Raw genomic sequence first — 23,137 nt, 5'->3', positions numbered from 1 at the left:
GGGGGTGGAGACGCTCCTTCAGGTATACTGGACCGAGGCTGTTTAGGGCTTTAAAGGTCAGCACACAATCAATCAATCAGTAGCTGAACTGGGTTCCACAGAAAATTTAAAAAATTCCTTCCGGTAGCACCTTAGAGACCAACTAAGTTTGCTATTAGTATGAGCTTTCGTGTGCATGCACACTTCTTCAGAGACCTCCTGTGAGTTGGTTGGTGACCATTCACTGCCTGGTTGGTTTCCATTGAGCAGAGTACAAAGCCATCGCTGGCTGCTGCTTTTTATTTTTGGTTTTGGGAGAAGTTTTCAAAGCAAACCATTGTAAGATCCAGCTATGTTCCAAGCAACATTCTTTAGAAGCAGGTCATTCAAGCAGCTTCAACTGCAACCACAGATTATCAGTTTTATCACATACCTGTGACAATTTCCCATCCACACATTAAGGGGTTCCACTACGATTCCACGGTGCAACAGTATGCTAACTGACTCAGGTTTTTTGTTTTGAAAACCCTTATTTCCAGAATCAAACCTGAGGCACAAGTTGATTATGCTGTAATAATATGAGTGTATTAAGGAAGATAAATGAGATGAAAGGTACATATGTGAAGGCTGCTGATACTCCTGGGTGTTTCTTATGCAGTGTCTACTTTAATGTGCCACAGCCAGAGCTGAAACGTCTTAGATATCAAAACCACTTTGGAATATCACGGGAAAGTAAACATTTACCTCTTGTGGAGAACAGCAGGCAACCTGTCAGAAACAAAAATAATTAATGTCATCTGGAAGAAAGTTCAGACTACAGGAAAATCTGTAATACAAGAAAACACTACATTTTATAGCACTGCCGTGCCCTTGTAAAATACAGTGGTGTGCACAGGAAGGACAATGATGGAGTTAAACTTCTCTTGGGATATTCTGAAAATGAAGCAAAATACTGGGGCCACTTTCGCAGGGTAAAAGCAAGTGGTTTTGGAAAAAGCACAAAATAGGAATGGCAGGTTCCTTGAATTTTATCTCCCTTTTAGGAAAAGCTTGGAAGTATGTTCAAGTCTGATCTCTAGTGGAATCCAAGGCTTTGGCCATGAGAGAAGCAAGGCCCCCTTGGAGTGTTAATGCTGTGGGTACTTCCATTGTAGGCTCAGGTTGTCTATATGTGTAACTAAGCCATATATCATAAAGACACCACAGTCTCTGCTGTTCCTCATTCCCAGGAAACTGAACCCTGGGTAAGGAGTCCCTGTAATCTCATACGGCTCAGAGATTAGCGTGGTGTGCAAGAGTATACTTACTCAAAAGTTACTCCTAGTTATGTGTGTTTAGGATTACAGTGGTACCTTGACTTACGAATAACTCAACTTACTAATGTTTCGAGTTACGGATGGAGTTCTGTCCGCCATTTTGGATGCGGTTTAGATAGGATTTTTCTGGCTTAAATTTTTTTTAAAAAAAATTCCCATTGGCTTCTACTTACAAATTTTTCGACTTACGAAGGTCCGTTTGGAATGGATTAAATTCGTAAGTCGAGGTATCACTGTACAAATGAAGGATGCCAATCTATATTCACTTACCTAGGAGTAAGCCTGATTGAATTTCTAAGTGGAGGTGTATTCGATTGCACCGTGTTGTTAATTGTGTTATTCAAATTTATTTATAATATCAGTGCATCTGCCTCTCTGTTCTGTGTTCTGTTCTCTCATCTACATTTTTAAAACTATGTGAGCATTTTTGATACATAAAACTATGTGAGGATTTTTACGTCTTATGGTGTTCTATAAGCCATCCTGACGGGACTCCGTCCTGAAAGGCAACTTTTTAATAAAAAAAACTAAAATAGGGATTTTTTTAAATAAAAAAAGAAATCATATGAAATGTAGATGAGAGAATAGATGACAATAGATTATGAATGGGGTGAATATGAAATAAACAGGTATTTGCAAAGGGATATACAGTGGTACCTCGATTTATGAACACAATTGGTTCCAGAAGTCTGTTCATAAACTGAAGTGAACTTTCCCATTGAAAGTAATGGAAAGTGGATTAATCCGTTCCAGACGGGTCCGCGGAGTACTCAACCTGAAGTGTACTTAACCCGAAGCATGGGTGTAATTGGTTCCGGAAGTCTGTTCATAAACTGAAGCGTTCATAAACGGAAGCGAACTTTCCCATTGAAAGTAATGGAAAGTGAATTAATCCGTTCCAGATGGGTCCGTGGCGTTCGTAAACCGAAAATTCATAAACCGAGGTGTTCATAAACCGAGGTTCCACTGTATGCAGGATTTATAGGAATTTCAGAAGGGACGTCATTAAGCAAACACTGCTGCTGTATTCAAGACTGTTTTTATATTTAAGCCCCATAGAACTAAATAAAAATTGTGTTTCAGAAATGACCTGTGAATTCCAGTGCCTGCAAATAGGCCTACAATCCCTGCTATTACAATGTTCAATAGAAAATATGTTTCCCATGCACATACACACAAAAAGATTTAAAATTAAGTATAAATGTACAAAAAAATTTACATCTTCATTTTCTTCTCCTTAGAATGGCCAGCTGGAGTGTGTGAGATGGATGGTGAGTGAAACAGAAGCCATTGCAGAATTAAGTTGCTCAAAAGACCACCCAAGCCTTATTCACTATGCAGGTTGCTATGGGCAGGTACAGTTACATTTTGAATTCTTGTTTTAATGCAATGTGTGTTAGTCTGACCATTGAGATCCCTGGAAGGGACATTTCTTATAGCCTTCAGGCAATGTCAGAGGGGTGATGATGATCCAAACTAGGGCCTTCTCAGTTGTGGCACCCTCTTTGTCTCTAATGATGCATTGTCTTTGTTTTTCCCATTTTGCCAATTACTTAACATGTATCTTTTCATCCAGACCTTCACAAAAATGGCCAGTGTTGTTTTAAGGTCCTCTTTGAGACCTATGATTTGCTGAATAATGTATTATCTCATTGAGACCAAAATTATGTGTTGGTTCTATGGATTTCATTAGTCTTGTTCTTTTATTAGTTGTTTGTGATTATGTGTTTTATATTGCCTTTTTATGAAAAGCAATGAATGAATGAATAAAAGATAATTCACTCAGGTTGCCCATACAATAAGTTATTTTTTACCCTTATCCATAAAAAGTGAAATTTTGAAATGTGGCCTGTGCCAGTCATAGATAAGGGTTTTTTTTAATACACTGAGAGGAATTGCATTCCCCCCCCCCAAAAAAATATTATTTTTTCAAGTATTGGGAACTTTAGAAACAAATATTGAGTAATTTTAACATACATGCATTTGCAAGACACTTTCCATCTTATGCAAAGTTGCTCATGCAAAAGATAGCCCATGTAAACACCAGACTTGGCTGCAATGCAAGGGAAATATTTTTATAAAGAAGAAGTGTTTTTGAATGGATTCAACGCACAATTATTTCCTCTAGCACTTGGCACATATGGTACCTGTTTTTTAAGTAAATACTTCCTATGCTGGGGAAGGCATGAGAAAAAAAGCACCCAAAGAATAGGCCCATTGATGCCGATGTTGTCCTACAATGCTCGTACAGGATGTTTTATTCTTGAGAAAAACTTGCCCTGCCTCAGTTCCAAGTCTGTCTTCAGAAATATCCTTGAACCGAAAAAATGGTAAATGAGCCAACTGAGTTGTTGCCAAGTGTGAGATCAGGAAGAGATGGGGATCAAGCATGTATCCAAGAATGTGTGTATCTCTAGACTCTGAATTCACTTAATACTTTTAAAAAACAAAAAACAAAAAAACCAGCCCTGTTTATTTTCTACTTGAACTTTCTGCCAAACAAGCAGACTTTCAAAATACATATTGACCCCAACAGGGCAAAGTTTGTCATGTTTGGAACTTGAGTATTTTTCGTATACAATGGTGCCTTGACTTACGAATTTAATCCGTTCCAAAGGCACCTTCATAGGTCGAAAAATTCGTAAGTCGAAAAGCACCATTGGAAACGCGATTTCCCATAGGAATGCATCAGAAACGGAAAAATTCGTGAGTCGAAGCAACCCCATATAAAAATCCGCAAGTCAAAAAAACCCTATCTAAAACCACCGCGGTTTCCGTTCAGATGTTGAGAAATTCGTAAGCATGCGGCCATTTGCCCCACTCGTAAGTCGAAAAATTTGGTTGTCGAGTCATTCGTAAGTCGAGGTACCACTGTACAACTCAAACCTACAGCAAAATGTTGCAATGCAGCCTCACCTTCCAACATTTCTCCGATGAAAACTGTGACGTCCTCAGAAAAAGTGGGACATTCCGGGGTCAAATCAGGAACCAGGACAGATTCTGTAAATCCAGGACTGTCCCTGGAAAATAAGGGCACTTGGAGGGTCTGCTTCTAACAGATGTGTTCCTGTTCAGAGTTCCAGGCAATTAACCATGTTCTCCTCTAGGACACTGAATTCCCCTCTTTCCCCCAGCCTTCCCTTTCTCAGTTAGCATAGAACATCCTTTGGTTATTATTGAGCATGCTCAGTTGACTGTGGGGAAACTCCACACACACACCTCCTTGGGGTTTTAACAAGGCTTTTTAAAAATTACTGCTGCTGTCTTTGGGGTTCCCCTGAACATGCTGCCACCTCCCTCTTGTTTTTCTGTGTCTCTCTTTGGGTGACATATGTGTTAGCAAGAACCACCTGACCTCTTTGTGAGATGGAGTGATTAATTCAAAATCCCCAGTGAGTGTTGGTTTTATATATATTAGGCATGCCATTCAGTTAAAGATAGTTGATGAGTTTTAGTCAATAAATTCATCAATAAATCAATTAAGGCTGGAATTCAAGAAGCACTTGCCCTGGAGTTCAAAAGGCCTTACTTCTGAGTAGACATGCTTAAAATTGCATTGTAAATTGGCCTGTGGGGGGGGGGGAGACACACATTTTTAAAAGGTATATTATTTCCTTTTTTTAGATAATGCAAGACTGCATTGCAGTTGATAACATCTTGGAAGAGGCATTGTGCCTTCTCTCTCACACAGGAGAAAAGGAATCTCCAAAAATGGCACTCAGTAGTTGTGCTATAATAAAATGTTACAAAAATAGAATGAAAGAAATCTGCCTGAATGAGGATACACTTTTTAGTTCATAAAATGTTTTAAATCAATTAACCAACTCAATGTTGCAACCAGTGTTACATTTGTAGCTATCTTCATTTCTTCCCCATAGCAGTTGTTGCCTTTAGTTTAACTGCTATAATGATGACAACATTAACCAAGTTCCTTTCATAGAATTCATGCAGAGGGGTTAGAGGGATAACATTTTTTTTCATTCTCATTAATGTGCACCTTCCCGACAAAGGTCCGTATAGTTAAAGCTATGGTTTTCCCAGTAGTGATGTATGGAAGTGAGAGCTAGACCATAAAGAAGGCTGGTCGCTGAAGAATTGATGCTTTTGAATTACGGTGCTGGAGGAGACTCTTGAGAGTCCCATGGACTGCAAGAAGATCAAAACTATCCATTCTTAAATCAGCCCTGAGTGCTCACTGGAAGGACAGATCGTGAAGCTGAGGCTCCAATACTTTGACCACCTCATGAGAAGAGAAGACTCCCTGGAAAAGACCCTGATATTGGGAAAGATGGACGGCACAAGGAGAAGGGGACGACAGAGGACGAGATGGTTGGACAGTGTTTTCGAAGCTACCAACATGAGTTTGACCAAGCTGCGGGAGGCAGTGGAAGACAGGAGTGCCTGGCGTGCTCTGGTCCATGGGGTCACGAAGAGTCGGACGCGATTAAATGACTAAACAACAACAACGTGCATCTCATATTAGGGGGGGGGAAAATAGTTGCCCCATAAGGCTGTCCAAATAGCTGCCTGTTTTCACCTGATTCACTGATTGCTTTTGCCAATTTGTGGCTTATGTGAGAATGCACACATAATGGCCCGTTTTGTGTACAGTGTTAAACCATGGTTTTTAAGTTGACTTTTTCCAACTCATCATTGTTAACAATGTCCACAGTTTAGAGCTTGGGCAACACGCTAAACTTTGGTTAATCTCCTTAAAGTCATGCCAAAGGAGTGAGGAAAGCAAGATTTGCTGAGGCTCATTCTTGTAACAGAAAGTCTGCTAGCCTAACCCCTCTTACCTGGGAGTAAGCCCCATAGGACTTCGTTAGCAATGCACTCTAAACTATCACATTTTGTCCAGATCATCCCAATGAAAAATAAGTAGCTTAAAATATATTTCTAGCATATTGAAACCAATTGAGAATCAATACTTTTCTATATTTGACATTTCTGGAGTTTAACAGCTGCCTGAGAACTTGCTGTGTGTGTTTTAACATGTTTGTTTTAAATTTAAATTTATTTAATTTTAAAATGCAAATCATAGAATTCTTCCGGAACCAAAATTAAACAAAATAAACCGTGGTGGAAGTGGGGATCAAAAACACAGAAAATGCAATACAGTAAAAATATAGAAGACACAGAAAGGGGATAATACTGAGGGACAGAGTATTGCAGTAGCTTATGGGAGGGCTGCAGAATTTTGAGGACTCCCTATTGAAAAAATGGCCAATATTCTTTTGAGAAGTCAATATCTAAGATCTGCTCCATGAGGTAGCCCTCAAAAACTGCAACTCTCCAATACATTGTGGTGATTTTTTGTCAGCCAGCTCTTCACCAGTCCCTTATTCATCACTTGCCCTGGCACTTTCAATCATTTCATTTTCTCACCCAAATGCTGGACAAAAAAGAAGGAAGGAAGGAAGGAAGGAAGGAAGGAAGGAAGGAAGGAAGGAAGGAAGGAAGGAAGGAAGGAAGGAAGGAAGGAAGGAAGGACATTTCAATCAGCAATTTTTTATCTACAAATATTGCCTACCTGTACCAATATTTTGTGTATACTTAATATATGAAGCCCAAACCTTTGCATGTTTGCTTAGAAGTAATTCAGTGGGGATTACTCCTAACTAATTGAGTTTACAATTGCAGAATGAGAATGCTTAAGGATCTTACTAAAGCTCAAAGTAATCTGAGCAGCATCTAAAATGGGATAAGTAAGGATACCTAAGGCAGTTCCTCTGTTAGATTCTGCGGTGCAGCTGTTATGTAAATGTATCTTAAGACTTGGAACATATTCCATAATTATAAATACCTTCAACAGAGAAGAAGATGGCAGCTACCTTTCAATTTTATTTTATTTTTAAATCTTTTTCTCTCTATGTGTGTGTAGGAGAAAATCCTTCTGTGGCTACTTCAGTTTATGCAAGAACAAGGGATTTCTTTAGATGAAGTTGATCAGGATGGCAACAGTGCGGTCCATGTAGCTGCCCAGCATGGGTATCTGGGATGTATACAGGTAAATAATAATAATCTACATTTATTTCAGACAGTTGTTCTAAGTGAAAGATCCATAGTAGCCCATTACACAATGCAGAGTGCTAACCACTATACGATACGACATATGCTGGAGATGCAACAATGGGGTTGGCACTATATTTAAAGAATACCTTAAAAACTATGTGGAGAAGGTAGATCTCATGACAGACAGTGAATGAATCTAGAAAATAAAGAAAATATAACGAACTTCGCTTGGAAAATATTTGGAAGAATAGAACATCCAAAATGAAATGCGTACAGATTAAATAAATGTAAACTAGCACAACGAGATTGGTTGGAAGTCAATTCACTGTGGGTGTGTTCATGTTGGGTATGTATATAGGAAATGTATGTGCATTGTACTGTTTGATATATGTATTGCATTGTATGTTTATAGATTCTGATGTACAATAAAGGTATTTAAAACCAAAAAGAACACCCCAAAACATACTAGCCTGTTACATGGAAACAGAAGATCAGTTATATCAGAAGACGCTAGCCCCATTCATATATACTTTTTAAATGGTTTAGTGTTGCGTGCATGAGCAAAACCTCAGGCTCATGTGCTTTCCCTTCTTCTCACCTGCACCCATGTGACCAGTGTTTAGCTTCACTTTCCAGTTCCTGGCTTGCTGTTGAGCACAAACCGGGGCCATACTTCACTGCCTGCCTGCCCTTGTAGGGGGGAACCCAGCTGGCCAACACGGCCCTTGGCAGATGTATCCCACCCCCAAGACTGCCCAAGCGGCCATTCAGCAAGGGGACCAGGGGTGCAGCAGCTGAGCTGCACCCCTCCCCTGCCCGAAGCTGGCTTGTCTTGAAACTGACTGAAGTTTGTGATAAACTGCAGCTTCTGGTTCATATGCAACAACAATCCAGGATTTTGTGGGAAGTAAAACTTAACGCTGCAGAAGTTTATCTCCCGGCCGTGTGAGATGAGAAGGAGGAGATGTGTGAGCTGGAGGCTTTGCTTGGGGTCTTGCCCATAACACTAAACCAGGCATCCCCAAAGTTCAGCCCTCCAGATGTTTTGAACTGCAATCCCCATCATCCCGGACCACTGGTCCTGTTAGCTAGGGATCATGGGAGTTGTAGGCCAAAACATCTGGAGGGCCGCAGTTTGGGGGTGCCTGCACTAAACCATGATTTAGCATCATTATGATGTCATTCATTGTACTTTTAAGAGTTTGAATCTCTGGGCGGGTTACAAAGCAGTGAAATAAAAAACCACATACATCATATAAGCACATTGAATGGAGGGGGGACCATGATTTTCACTTATTCCTCCTTCCGTCTGTAGCTCCCCACCCCCCCGGTCATTTGGAGATGCACACAGACCTCCACCCAGGCAAGAAGAGACATAATCACAATTCAGAGACTCATTCCACCAAGACACATTCCACCCAAGCAAATAAGGAGGGCGTAGAACAGGGCCTGCAAAATGCATAGTCTCTGAAGAGGGGATGTGGCTTGGAGAGAGTCCAGGGGCCTGGAGCTTTCCAGCCCTTGCTCTAGATGCAGGGAGAACTCGCACATTTCTCTACAGGGGAAATATGAGTGTGGCTTCATACTTTGGACATTTGCATATTCTCTCCCCTCTGCATTTGGGAGGATCCAAAAATGTTCCAGGAATGTGGTGACATGTGAGATCTTTAATTTCATCTTAACCACCTACCCATTGTTTATTCTGCAATTCTGTAACCCATAATAATAGTGGCACCAGACAAACACGGCAGCAAAAACTTAGTCATCTAATTATGAGCAGAAATTGCAAAGCACAGGAGGGGAAACAATAATATATTTTTGTTGATTAACTATCTGCACTGCTCAGTCATGCAGGCAGCTCAGAGTCTTTAAGAAAACAAACACCTTCAGGTGATCAAGTTTCCATGGATCCCAAATTTAAGTCATTCTGCAAGATTATGTTTTTGGAATTTTTAAAGCTACCCACAGAGCAGATTGCACTCCAGATATTTCGTTGCATAATTAATAATTTAGTTGCAGTATCTACAGTGGCACCAGATTTATCGAGTCCTGTGCTTATCACATGAGCAAACCATCTGAACTAGCACAGAATCAAAATCTGATATGACTGCTAATTAGGATAGCATAATTTCAGCCATTTGTACACTACATTAAGTAAGGGTTTGTGGTGGTGGAGAAATGAAATGTAGGAATCAGTCCAGCCCTCTGGCTGGCAGTAGCAGGATTGGACGGCTGCTCCCACAGCAACTGCCAGGTCCCCAAAATAGCATCTCCTCATCAATTAATTTGTATAATCCTAAAAAAAAAATTATTGATTTAAAATGTAGACATATAGACAGTCATATAATCAATAACATTTCAGTACAGGTCCATAATTTCCTTTAAAAAATAATTCAATAACTATAAATGTTATCCATAAACGTAAGTGTACAAAATTTGCAAGTTCACAATCAGACCAACAATATGTTTACAACGAACTACTCACTGCTTGTAAAACAGGAAAAGGGTTGCCAGTTTTAGTACTGGGTTTTGCGTGTGAAAAAGACTTCTATTCTTCCTCAAATCTATTTATATTTCTTTTCCCTTATATACGAGGTGATTTGATTCAGCTTCTCTCAGTCCCAAAGCTTAATATACCATTCTTTTAATCAGAGCATCTCGTCTTCCCCAGTATTTCACATGTCTTGGCTGCCAGTGTTATGCATAGCCCTTTTTAAAACCCATCTAGTCTAGTCCCTGTTGCCATATATCATGGGAGTGGGTTCTGTTTGCTCTTAGCGTTGAGGAACTTCCCTTCTGCCTATGATGAACCTAGCTCCTACTAATTGACCTATACATGTATATATTTTAGACTCTGGTTGAATATGGAGCAAATGTCACTATGCAAAACCATGCTGGAGAAAAACCTTCCCAAAGTGCTGAGCGCCAGGGGCACACCATGTGCTCACGTTACCTGGTTGTGGTGGAGACGTGCATGTCGTTGGCATCCCAGGTTGTGAAGTTAACGAAACAACTGAAAGAGTAAGTTTTCATTCATAATAGTGGGATTCTAGCTGGTTTTTTTTTAAAAAAAAAGTTCTGTCAACATATCCAGGTGCTGGTGAATGTACCATTTGAATAGAACAGGGTTTCCCAAATTTGGATTTCTAGTTGTCTACAACTCCCACCCTCCTTGGCTAGCAGCACCAGTGGTCAGCAGTGGCGGAAGAACCCTCTCCGGCACCCGGGGCGGCGCAGCCCGAACGGACTACGCATGTGTAGCATCCCGCGCGTGCGCACGGAATGCCGCACATGCGCACTCTGCATGGGCTGCTGCTCGTGTGCGGTGACCATATTGGCTGCCGCTTGCACGACGACTGTATGGGCTGCCGCATAAGCGGCATCCCATATAGAGTGTGCATGTCCGGCAGCCCTCACGGATGTCGTGCAAGCGGCATCCCGTATGGACTGCGCATGTGCGGCGACCGTATGGAATGCCACACATGTGTAGTCCGTACGGGATGCCACACATGCGCAATCCATACAGACTGTGCATGCACGGCAGCCCGTACGGTTGCCTTGCAAGAGGCAGCCCGTACAGACAGCGAGAGAGAGCTGGGGAGGCAGGGGCCATCTTGTCACCCCTCCCAGAGTGGCACCCGAGGTGGCCTGCCCCCTCCGCCCTCCCTTCCTATGCCCCTGGTGGTCAGGCATAATGGGAATTGAAGTCTAAAAACAGCTGGAAACTCGAGGTTTGGGAAACCCTGGAAAAGAAGATGCATCCTGTTAAAATAAATTGTCTGCTGTGCATTGCATATTCCCCTTTAAACTTTACCTTACGTTCACCTTGTGACACCTGGGGGCATAATGAAAGTACATTCCTTGTATAAGCGGTAAAATGGAGCTTGAGTTCAATGGGGCTTTCTCACAGGTAAGTGGTACGATTGGCAGCCTTGTTTTATTTCCCCCGTTTTATCCATTTATACATCAAATGTCTGTGGCTCTCCTTTCATCTGCCATTCCGCTGCCTATGTGGGAAATTAAAGTTTAAAACATTTTCAGGCTCATGACTAACCACTTGCCTATTGTTCTGAGTGTAAAAGCTTTTTCTCGAGGGTCTGGCATCGCACTCCCAACATTCAGACTGAACAGTAGCTAAGTGCTAAATGTAAGAGACCTACAGGTTATTTTCTCTCACACTGAATTGCCATGGGCTGGTTTTCACAAGTCCAGCTGTGCTCCTTTCTAAAGAAGCAGTTTAGACCAGCAGGCACTTCCAACGGCTAATGTAGCTGCTGCAACTAGGCAAACAAGAAGTGGGGGGGCATCCCAGCCAGAACAAAAAGTCTGCTGTCAAAAAGGAGAATAGTGCTGGTCCTGGATAAATTATTTAGTTATATATCAAATGTCTACGCCACCCTCCCTCTGAAAATCACAGGGCGCTTTGCAATATTACAAAAACCCACAAAAATACATACCATGATAACAAGAACAACAACCCCCTGCTCACAATTTAAAAGGCCGTAGATTGTTTAATTAGCTAGAGGCCTGGGAGGAGGAAAATGTTTTTGCCTGGCACTTAAAGGTATGTATTATGGTCCTGAGCTGCTTAAGACCTTACGGGTCAAAAAACAGCACTTTGAATTGGCCCCAGAAACTAATTGGCAGCCAGTGCAGTCAGGCCAGGATTGGAATTATAAGCTCAAACCATTTTGCCCCTTTGAGCAATCTTGCCGCTGAATTCGCCACCAGCTGAAGTTTCTGAGTCATCTTTGAGATGGCCCTACAGAGAATGCATTGCAGTAATCTAACCTAGAGGTTTCCAAAGCATAAGCAACAGAAGTTAAGCTATCCCTGTCCTGATTAGGGGTGTAGCTGGGCTGATGGAAGACACTCCATTCTACTGAGTCCACCTGAGTCTCAAGCAACAGCAGGGGATCGAAAAGTACCCTCAAGCTGCATAGCCACTCCTTCAGAAGGAGTGCAATCCCATCAAGAGCAGGCAGCCTCCTATCCAACTGGTCTAGGGAACCGCCCACTAATGGTGCCTCAATCTTATCTGGATTGAGCTTCAGTTTATTGGCTCTCATTCAGTCCATTACTAAGGAAAGACAACGGGCCAGCACATCCACTTTCTCACCTGGAAATGTAAAGGAGAAGTACATCTGCGTGTCATCAGCATATTGCTGACAACATATTCCAAAGCTCTGGGTGACCCCACTCAGCTGTTACCTGTCGATGTCAAACAGCATGGGGTATAAAACTGAGGAACCCCACACTGAATGCTGCACAGAGCCAAGGAGCACTTTTCAATCACCACCCTCCAGAAACGACCATCCAAGTAGGACCTGAACCACCACAAAGTGGTGCCACCCACCCTAACTCCAGAAGGATATTATGGTCAATGGCATTGGAAGCCAGTGAGAAGTCAAGGAGAATTAACAAGGACACATTCCCCCCAGTTTCTCTCTCGACATAGGTCAACATACAGGGTGACCAAAGCAGTTTCTGTGCCAAAATAGGTCCTAAACTCCAATTGATTGTTGTTGTTGTTGTTGTTTAGTCGTTTAGTCGTGTCCGACTCTTCGTGACCCCATGGACCATAGCACGCCAGGCACTCCTGTCCTGCACTGCCCCCCGCAGTTTGGTCAAACTCATGTTCGTAGCTTCGAGAACACTGTCCAACCATCTTGTCCTCTGACGTCCCCTTCTCCTAGTGCCCTCAATCTTTCCCAACATCAGGGTCTTTTCCAAGGATTCTTCTCTTCTCATGAGGTGGTCAAAGTATTGACCACCTGTCCTTCCAGGGAGCACTCAGGGCTGATTTCCTTAAGAATGGATAGGTTTGATCTTCTTGCAGTCCATGGGACTCTCAAGAGTCTCCTCCAGCACCATAATTCAAAAGCATCAATTCCTTGGCGATCAGCCTTCTTTATGGTCCAGCTCTCACTTCCATACATCACTACTGGGAAAACCATAGCTTTAACTATACGGACCTTTGTAGGCAAGGTGATGTCTCTGCTTTTTAAGATGCTGTCTAGGTTTGTCATTGCTTTTCTCCCAAGAAGCAGGCGTCTTTTAATTTCGTGACTGCTGTCACCATCTGCAGTGATCAAGGAGCCCAAAAAAGTAAAATCTCTCACTGCCTCCATTTCTTCCCCTTCTATTTGCCAGGAGGTGATGGGACCAGTGGCCATGATCTTGGTTTTTTTGATGTTGAGCTTCAGACCATATTTTGCGCTCTCCTCTTTCACCCTCATTAAAAGGTTCTTTAATTCCTCCTCGCTTTCTGCCATCAAGTTTGTGTCATCTGCATATCTGAGGTTGTTGATATTTCTTCCGGCAATCTTAATTCCAGTTTGGGATTCATCTAGTCCAGCCTTTCGCATGATGAATTCTGCATATAAGTTAAATAAGCAGGGAGACAATATACAACCTTGTCGTACTCCTTTCCCAATTTTGAACCACTCAGTTGTTCCATATCCAGTTCTAACTGTAGCTTCTTGTCCCACATAGAGATTTCTCAGGAGACAGATGAGGTGATCAGGCACTCCCATTTCTTTAAGAACTTGCCATAGTTTGCTGTGGTCGACACAGTCAAAGGCTTTTGCATAGTCAATGAAGCAGAAGTAGACGTTTTTCTGGAACTCTCTAGCTTTCTCCATAATCCAGCGCATGTTTGCTATTTGGTCTCTGGTTCCTCTGCCCTTTCGAAATCCAGCTTGCACTTCTGGGAGTTCTCGGTCCACATACTGCCTAAGCCTGCCTTGTAGAATTTTAAGCATAACCTTGCTAGCGTGTGAAATGAGCGCAATTGTGCGGTAGTTGGAGCATTCTTTGGCACTGCCCTTCTTTGGAATTGGGATGTAGACTGATCTTCTCCAATTGATATGAATCTAGAAAACCTTCTCCAATTGAAAATCTTCTCCAATTGATATGAACTCCAATTGATATGAATCTAGAAAACCAGTTTCCTCTAAGAGCACCTGAATCTTATTTATGACCAGCCACTCAAGAACCTTGCCCAGGAAGACAAGGTTGGCAACTGGCTGGTTCTGAAAGAGCATAGTTATATATAGTTGTACATATGTACTGATATTGGGAGTACATAGACAAACAGGGTGACTTTCCCCCCTCCACTTAAAAATCCAACTTTACTTTAAGACAGCACTGACATTTTGATGACTGTTCATATTAATACAAGAAAAATAATCTTTACAGTAGTACCTTGGAAGTCGAATGGAATCCGTTCCGGAAGTCCATTCGGCTTCTAAAACGTTCGGGAATCAAGGCGCGGCTTCCGATTGGCTGCAGAAAGCTCCTGCAGCCAATCAGAAGCTGCGGAAGCCATGTTGGACGTCTGCGTTCCAAAGAACATTCGCAAATCGGAACACTCACTTCCAGGTTTGTGGTGTTCGGGAGCCAAAACGTTCGAGTCGCAAAGTGTTCGTCAACCAAGGTACAACAGTATTTCTAACATTGTTATAAATGCAATCCCCGGACATTGTTCAAATCCAGGTTGCGATGTTTTCTGTGTGATTTGTGTGTCACTCGGTATAAAGATACATCCAGCTGTTTCGTATAAATGAACTTTATGGAGAACTCATTTGCACTAGAGGCAGCTCTGGTTCCTGGCCAAGGCACTAGAGCATGAGAAGGGAAATGATGAAGGGAAAGTGAAACAGGTAGACCAGCAACGGTCAGGAATAAGAAATGGAAATAAGAGGTCAAAATCTGCAAAATCTTGGATCTTTGCGTTACAAGCCAATGCTGACAGAAGGTGGGAGCGATTTTTAAAATAGTGTAAGGAAACATGTAGGCGGGAGGAAGGAAGAGGGAAAATTGAAGGAAGGGAAGATCTTTATAAAGTGCATCTGGTTTCTACAAAATAGCATATTGGTGTCCCACCTAAAATACTTTTGCATTTTCCAGATCCTTTACTGTGCCAATATGAGCATTTGCTTTTTGTGAATACAGCAAACACAGCCTTGCAAAGAGGCTGAAGTCATGTGGATGGTTTCTGGCTCCGACTTTGTCAGTTCCAAAGCTCTAGAATTGAGAAGTGAGTTAATAATCTAATGTCCTTTGAGCCAGGAAATTATCCAGTTAAATATCCCACAGTTGGACTTGCGCTGTCAGTTTTGTTCTGCTATATATTTTTTTAAAAGGAAGTCATTCTGAAAGTGAAAGCAGCAATGAGGAGGTGGCTGTGTTTTTGCATGCTTGCTAGCATTGCCACATGGTTTTAAATGGGGAAATAAATCACTGCTGGGGAAATTTAGAAATTTACTCTTACAAAAGTAAACATTAGCTAGGGTATAACGGAGAGGGAAGACGCAGAATTCATGGTGGGAAAGAGCTGTTGATTCCTTGCCCTCTGCTGATGTAGAGACAGCTGTGTCCCTCATGACATTTTCCCTACATGGAGATAATATCAGTGTTGGGGAAAATGTGTGCACTGTAACTTGTTAGGAGAGACCCAATAAAACCCCCCCCCCGTGAGTTACACAGCACAGAAAGCTGATGAGAGCAGAGGCTTTCCAAAACCCTGAACTTGCAACAGACTAAATTCATCACAATTCACAAGGGGCAACGTACATGTTTGTTTTTTTCCCTGATACAGAGATTAACTAATAACATGAGACGTGCTGACTTAAACCCAGAGTCTAACTTCTGGGGAAGAACATAATCGAGACAACAGCCTTCTTCTAGTTTGCCCCCTAGAACGATCTCTGCAAGCAAAGCTTGTACATCACACCCATTCTGTGCCCCAGGATCTGGTGGTCAAAAGAGCTTTTGACAAAGGCTCCCCTGGTGCAGATGTTGTCCTGCATGCCAAGAAGTGGGGCAACCTACAATGGATGGTGTCAGGGCAGGGCTAGTCATATGGCCCCTTTACTTTGTATCAATGCCTGAGTGGTGTTTCTAAACGGGGCTGTGGTGTTATTGCGATCAACCACCTCATTTACTACCTGTCCAGCAAAACTATAGTTCAGGAGGCCAATGGGGTGCCCTCGAGATGTTGCTGGAATCTCTGGTGCAGTTGAAATGGGTAGAGAGAGGTGAAATAAAGCAGACAAGTGAGCAGAGGTTGGATTCTATTTAGATGGCTTGAAAACCCAGGCAATTTATCTTTGGCTACACTGCTCTGTCTCCTCAAGTGGCTGTGACTAAAGTAGATCTACACTAGGACCCACCAAAGCTTGAGTGAACCATCTAAACCAGGCACCCCCAAACTTAGGCCCTCCAGATGTTTTGGACTACAATTCCCATCATCCCTGACCACTGGTCCTATTAGCTAGGGATCATGGGAGTTGTAGGCCAAAACATCTGGAGGGCCGAAGTTTGGGGATGCCTGATCTAAACCACCAAATGAAAATCTAGCCTCAGGACACATTAGTTTTTAAATTGATATTATTTTTATTTGATTGTGTTTATTATTTAAGAAAGTATGAATGAGTCATTGCAAACATTAATCATGTGGAATAATAGACAGAAGAGAACCCATTTAAAAGTGCATATGCATTCTACACAATCGTAGAATAACAGAGCTGGAAGGAACCCTGAGGATCATCTAGTCCAGGGTTTCCCAAACTTGGGTCTCCAGCTGTTTTTGGACTACAATTCCCTTCATCCCTGACCCCTGGGGGTCCTGCTAAGCTGGAGAATGATGATGGGAGTTGTAGTCCAACAGCAGTTGGAGATCAAAGTTTGGGAAAGCCTGATCTGGTCCAACCCCCTGCAATGCACTGATATGCAGCTGTCTCTTACAGGGATCGAACCTGCAACCTTTGTGGTATCTCTGCACTCCATCCTTCGGTATAAAATATACTGCTCTGCTCCATTTAGCTCTGATCCACAACCCTCAGCTATCCTTAACTTTTGTATGGTATCATTTGCTCTACCAAGCAGCTAGCACTTTTCAGGAGAAACTTTGGGAGGTAACTTGAGCCAATTTTCCTCCCCAGTCACAGGCAAGATTGAACTAATTTCAAGTTTGCTGAGAGTTCAGTTTTAATTGGACACAGGTAAGCTAATTGTTGTGGGTCCCACAGCTCCAGCAACTGCTTCTTAGGATTCTAATCTTGCCACTTACACCAGATCCACTACCAGCAATAAATAATGTATACAAGGCAGGCAGCATTCAGAAGGTACAATAGAGTGATCACAGCGTTTCCACAGGGATTAGAAGCAATTTGCGGAACAGAGACCTCCTTTGTGCATTTCAGTATTTGTATGCACTCTGTGTGTGCAACTCTTAAATTATAAATGTACAGAGGCTTTCGCCTCAAAGTGATGTTGAGTGAAAACTATCATTTCTCTCTTGCCGCATCCACTAACAGCTTTTCTCTCAAGGAAGAAGTGGGCTTAACAATTTAATATTCCCTTATAGGCAGACGGTAGAACGTGTGACATTACAGAACCAACTCCAGCAGCTTCTAGAAACACAGAGATCAGAGGGCATGTCACTGCCAACATCCCCAAGGTAACTAGGCGTACTGGAATAGAATTCCAATGTACTTCCAACTGGACTCTTTTCATGGTTATTGCAAGAGAAGGTCACGCTCCAGCTAAAGGTCCAATCGTTCTTGCTGTGGAAGACTAAAAAGCAAAATGTCACATGATGGAAATCCATACCTTTTTAATTTGGCAGGTGTGAATACTGGACTCTGCGAGTTTAAATGGAATTAACTTTCCTACATTTTTCAGTTTGATTTATCGTGGAACTTTAAGATGACTCATAGACATCACAGGAAACATCTTGTGAACTTCCACAACCTCACCTTATGGTGGCTTACAGTAATCTTACACTCCCAGTAATTCATGAAAAGGCTCTCTCTCTTTTTTGCTGGCAAAAGAGGCAGGCTGCTGTTCATGTACTGTAAAGGCGATTTGTCTTCACTGTCTTAATGTAAATGGACAGCACCAGAAGCAGAGATAGAATTGTACATTTCAATGTTTTAACCTCAGTTACTCGACTTCAGCTGAATGAACATTGCTGCAGGCTTCCCATGTGTGAGTTGGGCCAGACCATTAGGAGCAGTATTGGGCAAAGGCATGGAAGTAAATTCAGTTAATGAGCACCCCTTAAGCACCTCCATTTAGATGGAAGTTAGCCTGAAATAATAGGCTTTGAATGGAGCATCAGAGTTCTGCCTTGAACAAAATTCCCTTAAGTGTATATAAAATTGTGTCATCTACTAGTGCATTTAAAACTTCTGATGAAACCTGTGATCCTGTCACCGTGCAGCCCATGCAGTTTTTAAAACCCCTTTTTTTTGCCAGCTTATAAACAGTAAGCCATTTGATCTGCAAGGCCATGTTTCAGCAATACCAATGGAATTGCTCCAGAGCAAACCATGCTAGATTGCTATTGCTCTTATTCATCTTGAATGCTCTTCCACTTCGTCATGGTTTAGATATCATTCTTAGATAACCATTTTGGTTAAACAGCTTTCATACTTCTTACCGTTTGGGACCTTGTAAAGTTGACCTCTATGCTAAGCATAAAGGGTGGATCCAGACTGCCCTCTCCAGCTGGAGACACCTTGATTCAGTGGAGGTTCCCAGTGGAAGAAGAGGAGGAAAGTAATTTTTTGCCAAATTTCCTCTTTACCCTACAGCCACCAGTGACATCTTTGCACACTGTTCTAGAGGTTCCTCCAACTCTCTGGAGCAGATTTTGCAAGAGGGAGGGAGGATATATGACATTGAACTCTTCTCTCCCTCCCACACTTGCTCCAGTGGAGTGTTGCATGGCAGAAACTCTGCTTGTTGCAAGTATGGATCCAACCCAAACAGTTTCTGTAAACTGGCTACAGAATCCTACTTCCACAGTAATTCTTTTCTCCTCATCTCTCCTTCTTCCACTTCCCTCTCTCTGTTGTGTTCCCCAAATCTCAAAATTTGCATTAAAAACTCTTTGCGGCAGGATTCTTTATCATTATCATGAAGTCAAAACTCCCATTAATTTTAATGAAGCAGAATTACATATTTGAATTTTGGAACATGCCAAAGCAAACCTGGTGGTTTTTATGTAAAAGATCCAAGTACATTTTTGTACTCCGGTTTTCCCCAAGCTATTCTCAGAAATTTTTCTGAGCAATATCTAATGCAACTCTTTAATCAGAAATCTTTCTGTAGAGATTAGCAAAGAAAGGAAATAATGGATCAAGCTTAGCCTGGAAACAGATTTACATTCTTAACAAGGGAGTCAATAGTGTGACTCCATAATACATTCCACGTGGATAAAGGTCAAGAAAAAAGCAGTAGAATGGTTTGGAAAACATATGCAATAGAAATGTCAGGCTTGCACTATATGTATGTATAACTTTGGTTGTGGTTGCCTGTACTGAACGGTGCTTTTGTTTTTGTTTTTAATTTATCCCGATTGAAGTTCGCCATCGTCACCTACTTCTGGCAAGCTTCAATGGAAACCATCTGACGCAGACGACTCGACTCTGCCGAAAAGTAAATTGAACACCCATGATGGGATGCAGATTCTTGGCAGTGTGGGGACTCCACACCACAACCGCCCCAAGATGAAAGACGAAGACTCAGATAAAATACTGCGCCAGCTGCTGGGGAAAGAAATCTCTGAAAATGCCTGCATGCAAGAAAAGCTGTCCCTGGAATTTCAGGATGTCCATGCCTCCAAGAGTACAAAGAAGCTTCCCCCGGAGAAAAAGGAGTTGAAGCTAGCAAGATTGAAGCATCTCATGCAGCGATCTCTCAGTGAGTCTGATACAGATTCAAACAATTCAGAGGATCAGAAGTGTGCGCCCGTGAATAGAGTGGACAAGCCAAGGCCACAGCCCATAGTAGAAAACATTGAAAGCACCGAGAACTTGCACCTGATGATTAAGAGGCATGCTTTAACATCTGGGCGCCGGTTCCCTTTTGGGATGAGAGCCTCAAAATCTTTGGATGGCAACAGCCCTTCTCCCACTTCGGAAAGTAGTGACCCTGATAATGAGTCCCAGTACCAGACTGGGGCTATATCTCAGAGCCAGGTCGTGGGAGATACCTGCCAGCCGAGCTCTGATGCCACCGCCACTCACAAGGTGGCCACGAGTCCCAAGAGCGCCCTCAAATCGCCATCTTCAAAGCGCAGAACTGCCCAGAATTTAAAACTCCGAGTGACCTTTGAGGAGCCTGTGGCGCAGGTGGAACAAACGGAGGCTGGTTTGAATGGGGAAAGGGACAAGGAGCGAAGTAAGGCCCTTCAGCGGCCTTCGTCCAACGCCGAATCCGGAGACCAGCAGAAAAGGCCCTTTGGAACCTTCCGCTCCATAATGGAGACACTGAGCGGGAACCAGAACAATAATAATAACTATCAGACTTCAGGCCTAATCAAGACCTCATCACCCTTTACCTCATTAGGAAGGAAAGCCACAGATAGCAAGGGGAATTCAGCAACTTCTGCAAAAGGAAAAAATAAGCCAGTGAGTGATGAATGGGGCAGAGGGAATGTTTTTGTATGTTAATGAATGAAGAAGTCTAGAATGGTGTTTTCCCCCCCTCAACTGCATTGAGCAAATGTCAACACATCAACACTGGAAGGGCTTTAGGCAGGGAAGAGGTAATGTGGGCACATCTGGAAAGAGATAGTAAACTTACTGAAGTGTCTGATAGAGATTTTCAGGGATCAGGTGCTGTTTGTTCTGTGCATCCAGTCTCTGCAAGCAAGACATGAGAGCCCTGAGATGAAGTTGACCCTGTATGGATTGTAGGGATAGTGTCAAAGCCCACATGCTCTGCTATACACGTAAATCATGTTAGCTCAGAGTTCTCCTATGCCATTTTGTACTTAACTCTTTTGAGGAATACAGTGGTACCTCTACTTACGAATTTAATGTGTTCCGAATGCACATTCGTAAGTCGAAAAAAATTATAAGTCGAATCCCATAGGAATGCATTGGGAGAAAAAAATCGTAAAAATTCATAAGTAGAAAAATTCGTACAAATTCATAAGTAGAAAAAATCCTATCTAAACCACATCCAAGATGGCGGACGGAGCTCCATTTGTAAGTAGAAACATTCGTAAGTAGAGTTATTCATAAGTAGAGGTACCACTGTATCTGAATTCAGAAAAAGAGCAGTTCCCATGCAAATACTTTCTAAAATACAAAAAAGTAGAAGACAAGGGGGATGTTATTATTATTATTAAATTTTATATTCCATCCATCATCACAAGGGCAGTTTACAACATAGAACAAAGATGTCAATAGATAACATGTTATCTATACAACATAAAAATCAAAACAGTGATATAAATATAACAGTTATAATAAAAAATAATAATACATACAGTTTCCCATAAAAGACAGATTCACAAAGCAGCCGCAGCATAAAAAAAAACCAAGGGAGGAGAAAAATCGGCATCAATATATGAATTGGATACATCCAAACATAGAACAGAGCCAAACGATGAGATAAGAATCTATGAGAACATAAGTACTTCTTTCTAAAACCATACAAGGATCCAAGCAAGGTGTTAAGTTCAGACCTCCTTACCAAAGTGCTTCACCTGGCAGCTATTATTATGTGGTTAAACTATTCATGCAGACTGCCTTACCACAGGGCTGGGGTCATTTCCTCCATGCCATTGCAAAGCTTTCTCTTTCAGCATCTGTTCTGGAAAGGAGAAAATTGTCCTTCGCGTGCCAGTGAGTCACTCGGCACAAAAGCCTCGTGTGGAGTGCTTTAAACTGGCCTCCCTCTGGTGGCTGTAAAGGAGCAAGACTCCAGAGCTCAGCACCTTTGCTCATGATAAGAGCGATGGCTATAGAAATACTGGGCCTTGTGGAACTGGACAGTCGGGTTGGATTATTAGCTTCTGTTGATCTGAAGAAAGGCAGTGGTAGGTAGCACACACCCAAGCAGATTCCTGTCTTGGGACTGGAAAAAAGTGAGCATAAGACTGGGAACAGGTTGCAACAAAGGGTTCTTAATTCCTGTGCAGTGGGAATAAGGCAGATTAAAACAGGGCCCTGGAAGCAGAGTTTTATACAATAAACAAGAGGTTTGTATTTCAATACATTATTCAAACAAAACATAAGGGGTTAACATTTACAGAAAAGGAAATCCAAGTAAAGGCAGACAATTCAGTTTGCTTTTAGCTGTCCAAAACCAAAGATTTTTTAAAAAATAAACTTTATTTGCATAGCCAACAGCCATAGCAACAGAATACTCGCAATATAGAATTAAAAACAACATGGATAAAAGGATCATATGACCATAGCTGCCAAGTTATCCCTTTTTTAAAGGGATTTTCCCTTATGCTGAATAGGCTTCCTCGCGAGAAAAGGGAAAACTTGGCAGCTATGCATATGACTATGATTATCGTTTAAAAGGTAGCCCTTAGTCTCATTGCACCCTCGATGAATCTGGCCACTATTGTTGTTCTTAAATATTTGAAACTAAAGATTTGAAACTGAAAGATTTGAAACTAAAGATTATTGCTGCTGCTGCTGTTGCTGTTGCTGCTGTTATTGTTATTAATTCATCGCTTTAATTATAAAAGTGATTCAATGCAGCTTACGACGCGGTATAAACACTAAAACCAATTGCAGCATACAACTAACAGAACCCTGAAAATTCACAGCTATACATATAAAAGGTTTTTACAGAATCTGCCCCACTAAAAGAGGGCAGAAGTATTTGAAGTCCTTAAAATTAAGGGCCAACGGTGCAGGTAAAGAGCAAAGTTTTTGCCGGGCACTGAAAATGAGTTCCTATAATGTTTAACTGAACTTTGTCATTTAAAAGGCAAGCATCCTACTTCCTAGCCAAGCTCCCTTAATAAAGACTTGTGTTGAAAGAACACCTATAGTGTTCTATAACGA

At 42.0% G+C, this 23,137-nt stretch overlaps 1 protein-coding gene and 1 long non-coding RNA gene across 3 annotated transcripts in view; one reads left to right on the top strand and one right to left on the bottom strand.

Moving 5' to 3' along the window:
• The window catches only part of SNCAIP (synuclein alpha interacting protein), a 129,545-nt gene that overhangs the window by 97,765 nt on the left and 8,643 nt on the right, over positions 1-23,137 (top strand). For both annotated transcript variants that reach the window (XM_035099666.3, XM_060280139.2), the window contains exons 6-10: positions 2,537-2,650; positions 7,180-7,305; positions 10,162-10,331; positions 17,683-17,775; positions 19,687-20,734. In XM_035099666.3, the coding sequence (XP_034955557.3) occupies positions 2,537-2,650; positions 7,180-7,305; positions 10,162-10,331; positions 17,683-17,775; positions 19,687-20,734 (1,551 nt within the window). The remainder of the gene's footprint in view (positions 1-2,536; positions 2,651-7,179; positions 7,306-10,161; positions 10,332-17,682; positions 17,776-19,686; positions 20,735-23,137) is intronic.
• Positions 19,467-21,944, bottom strand: LOC148684381 (uncharacterized). The gene is made up of 2 exons (XR_015945961.1): positions 21,868-21,944; positions 19,467-21,007 (listed from the first exon to the last, which is right to left on the bottom strand). It is a non-coding gene; the product is annotated as an uncharacterized LOC148684381 (long non-coding RNA).

The sequence above is a fragment of the Zootoca vivipara genome, chromosome 10 (genome assembly GCF_965207765.1).
Source record: "Zootoca vivipara chromosome 10, rZooViv2.hap1.1, whole genome shotgun sequence".
Taxonomy (NCBI): Eukaryota; Metazoa; Chordata; class Lepidosauria; order Squamata; family Lacertidae; genus Zootoca; species Zootoca vivipara.
The sequence above is the reverse complement of the archived record's forward strand: the minus strand, read 5'-3'. Positions and strand labels throughout refer to the sequence as shown.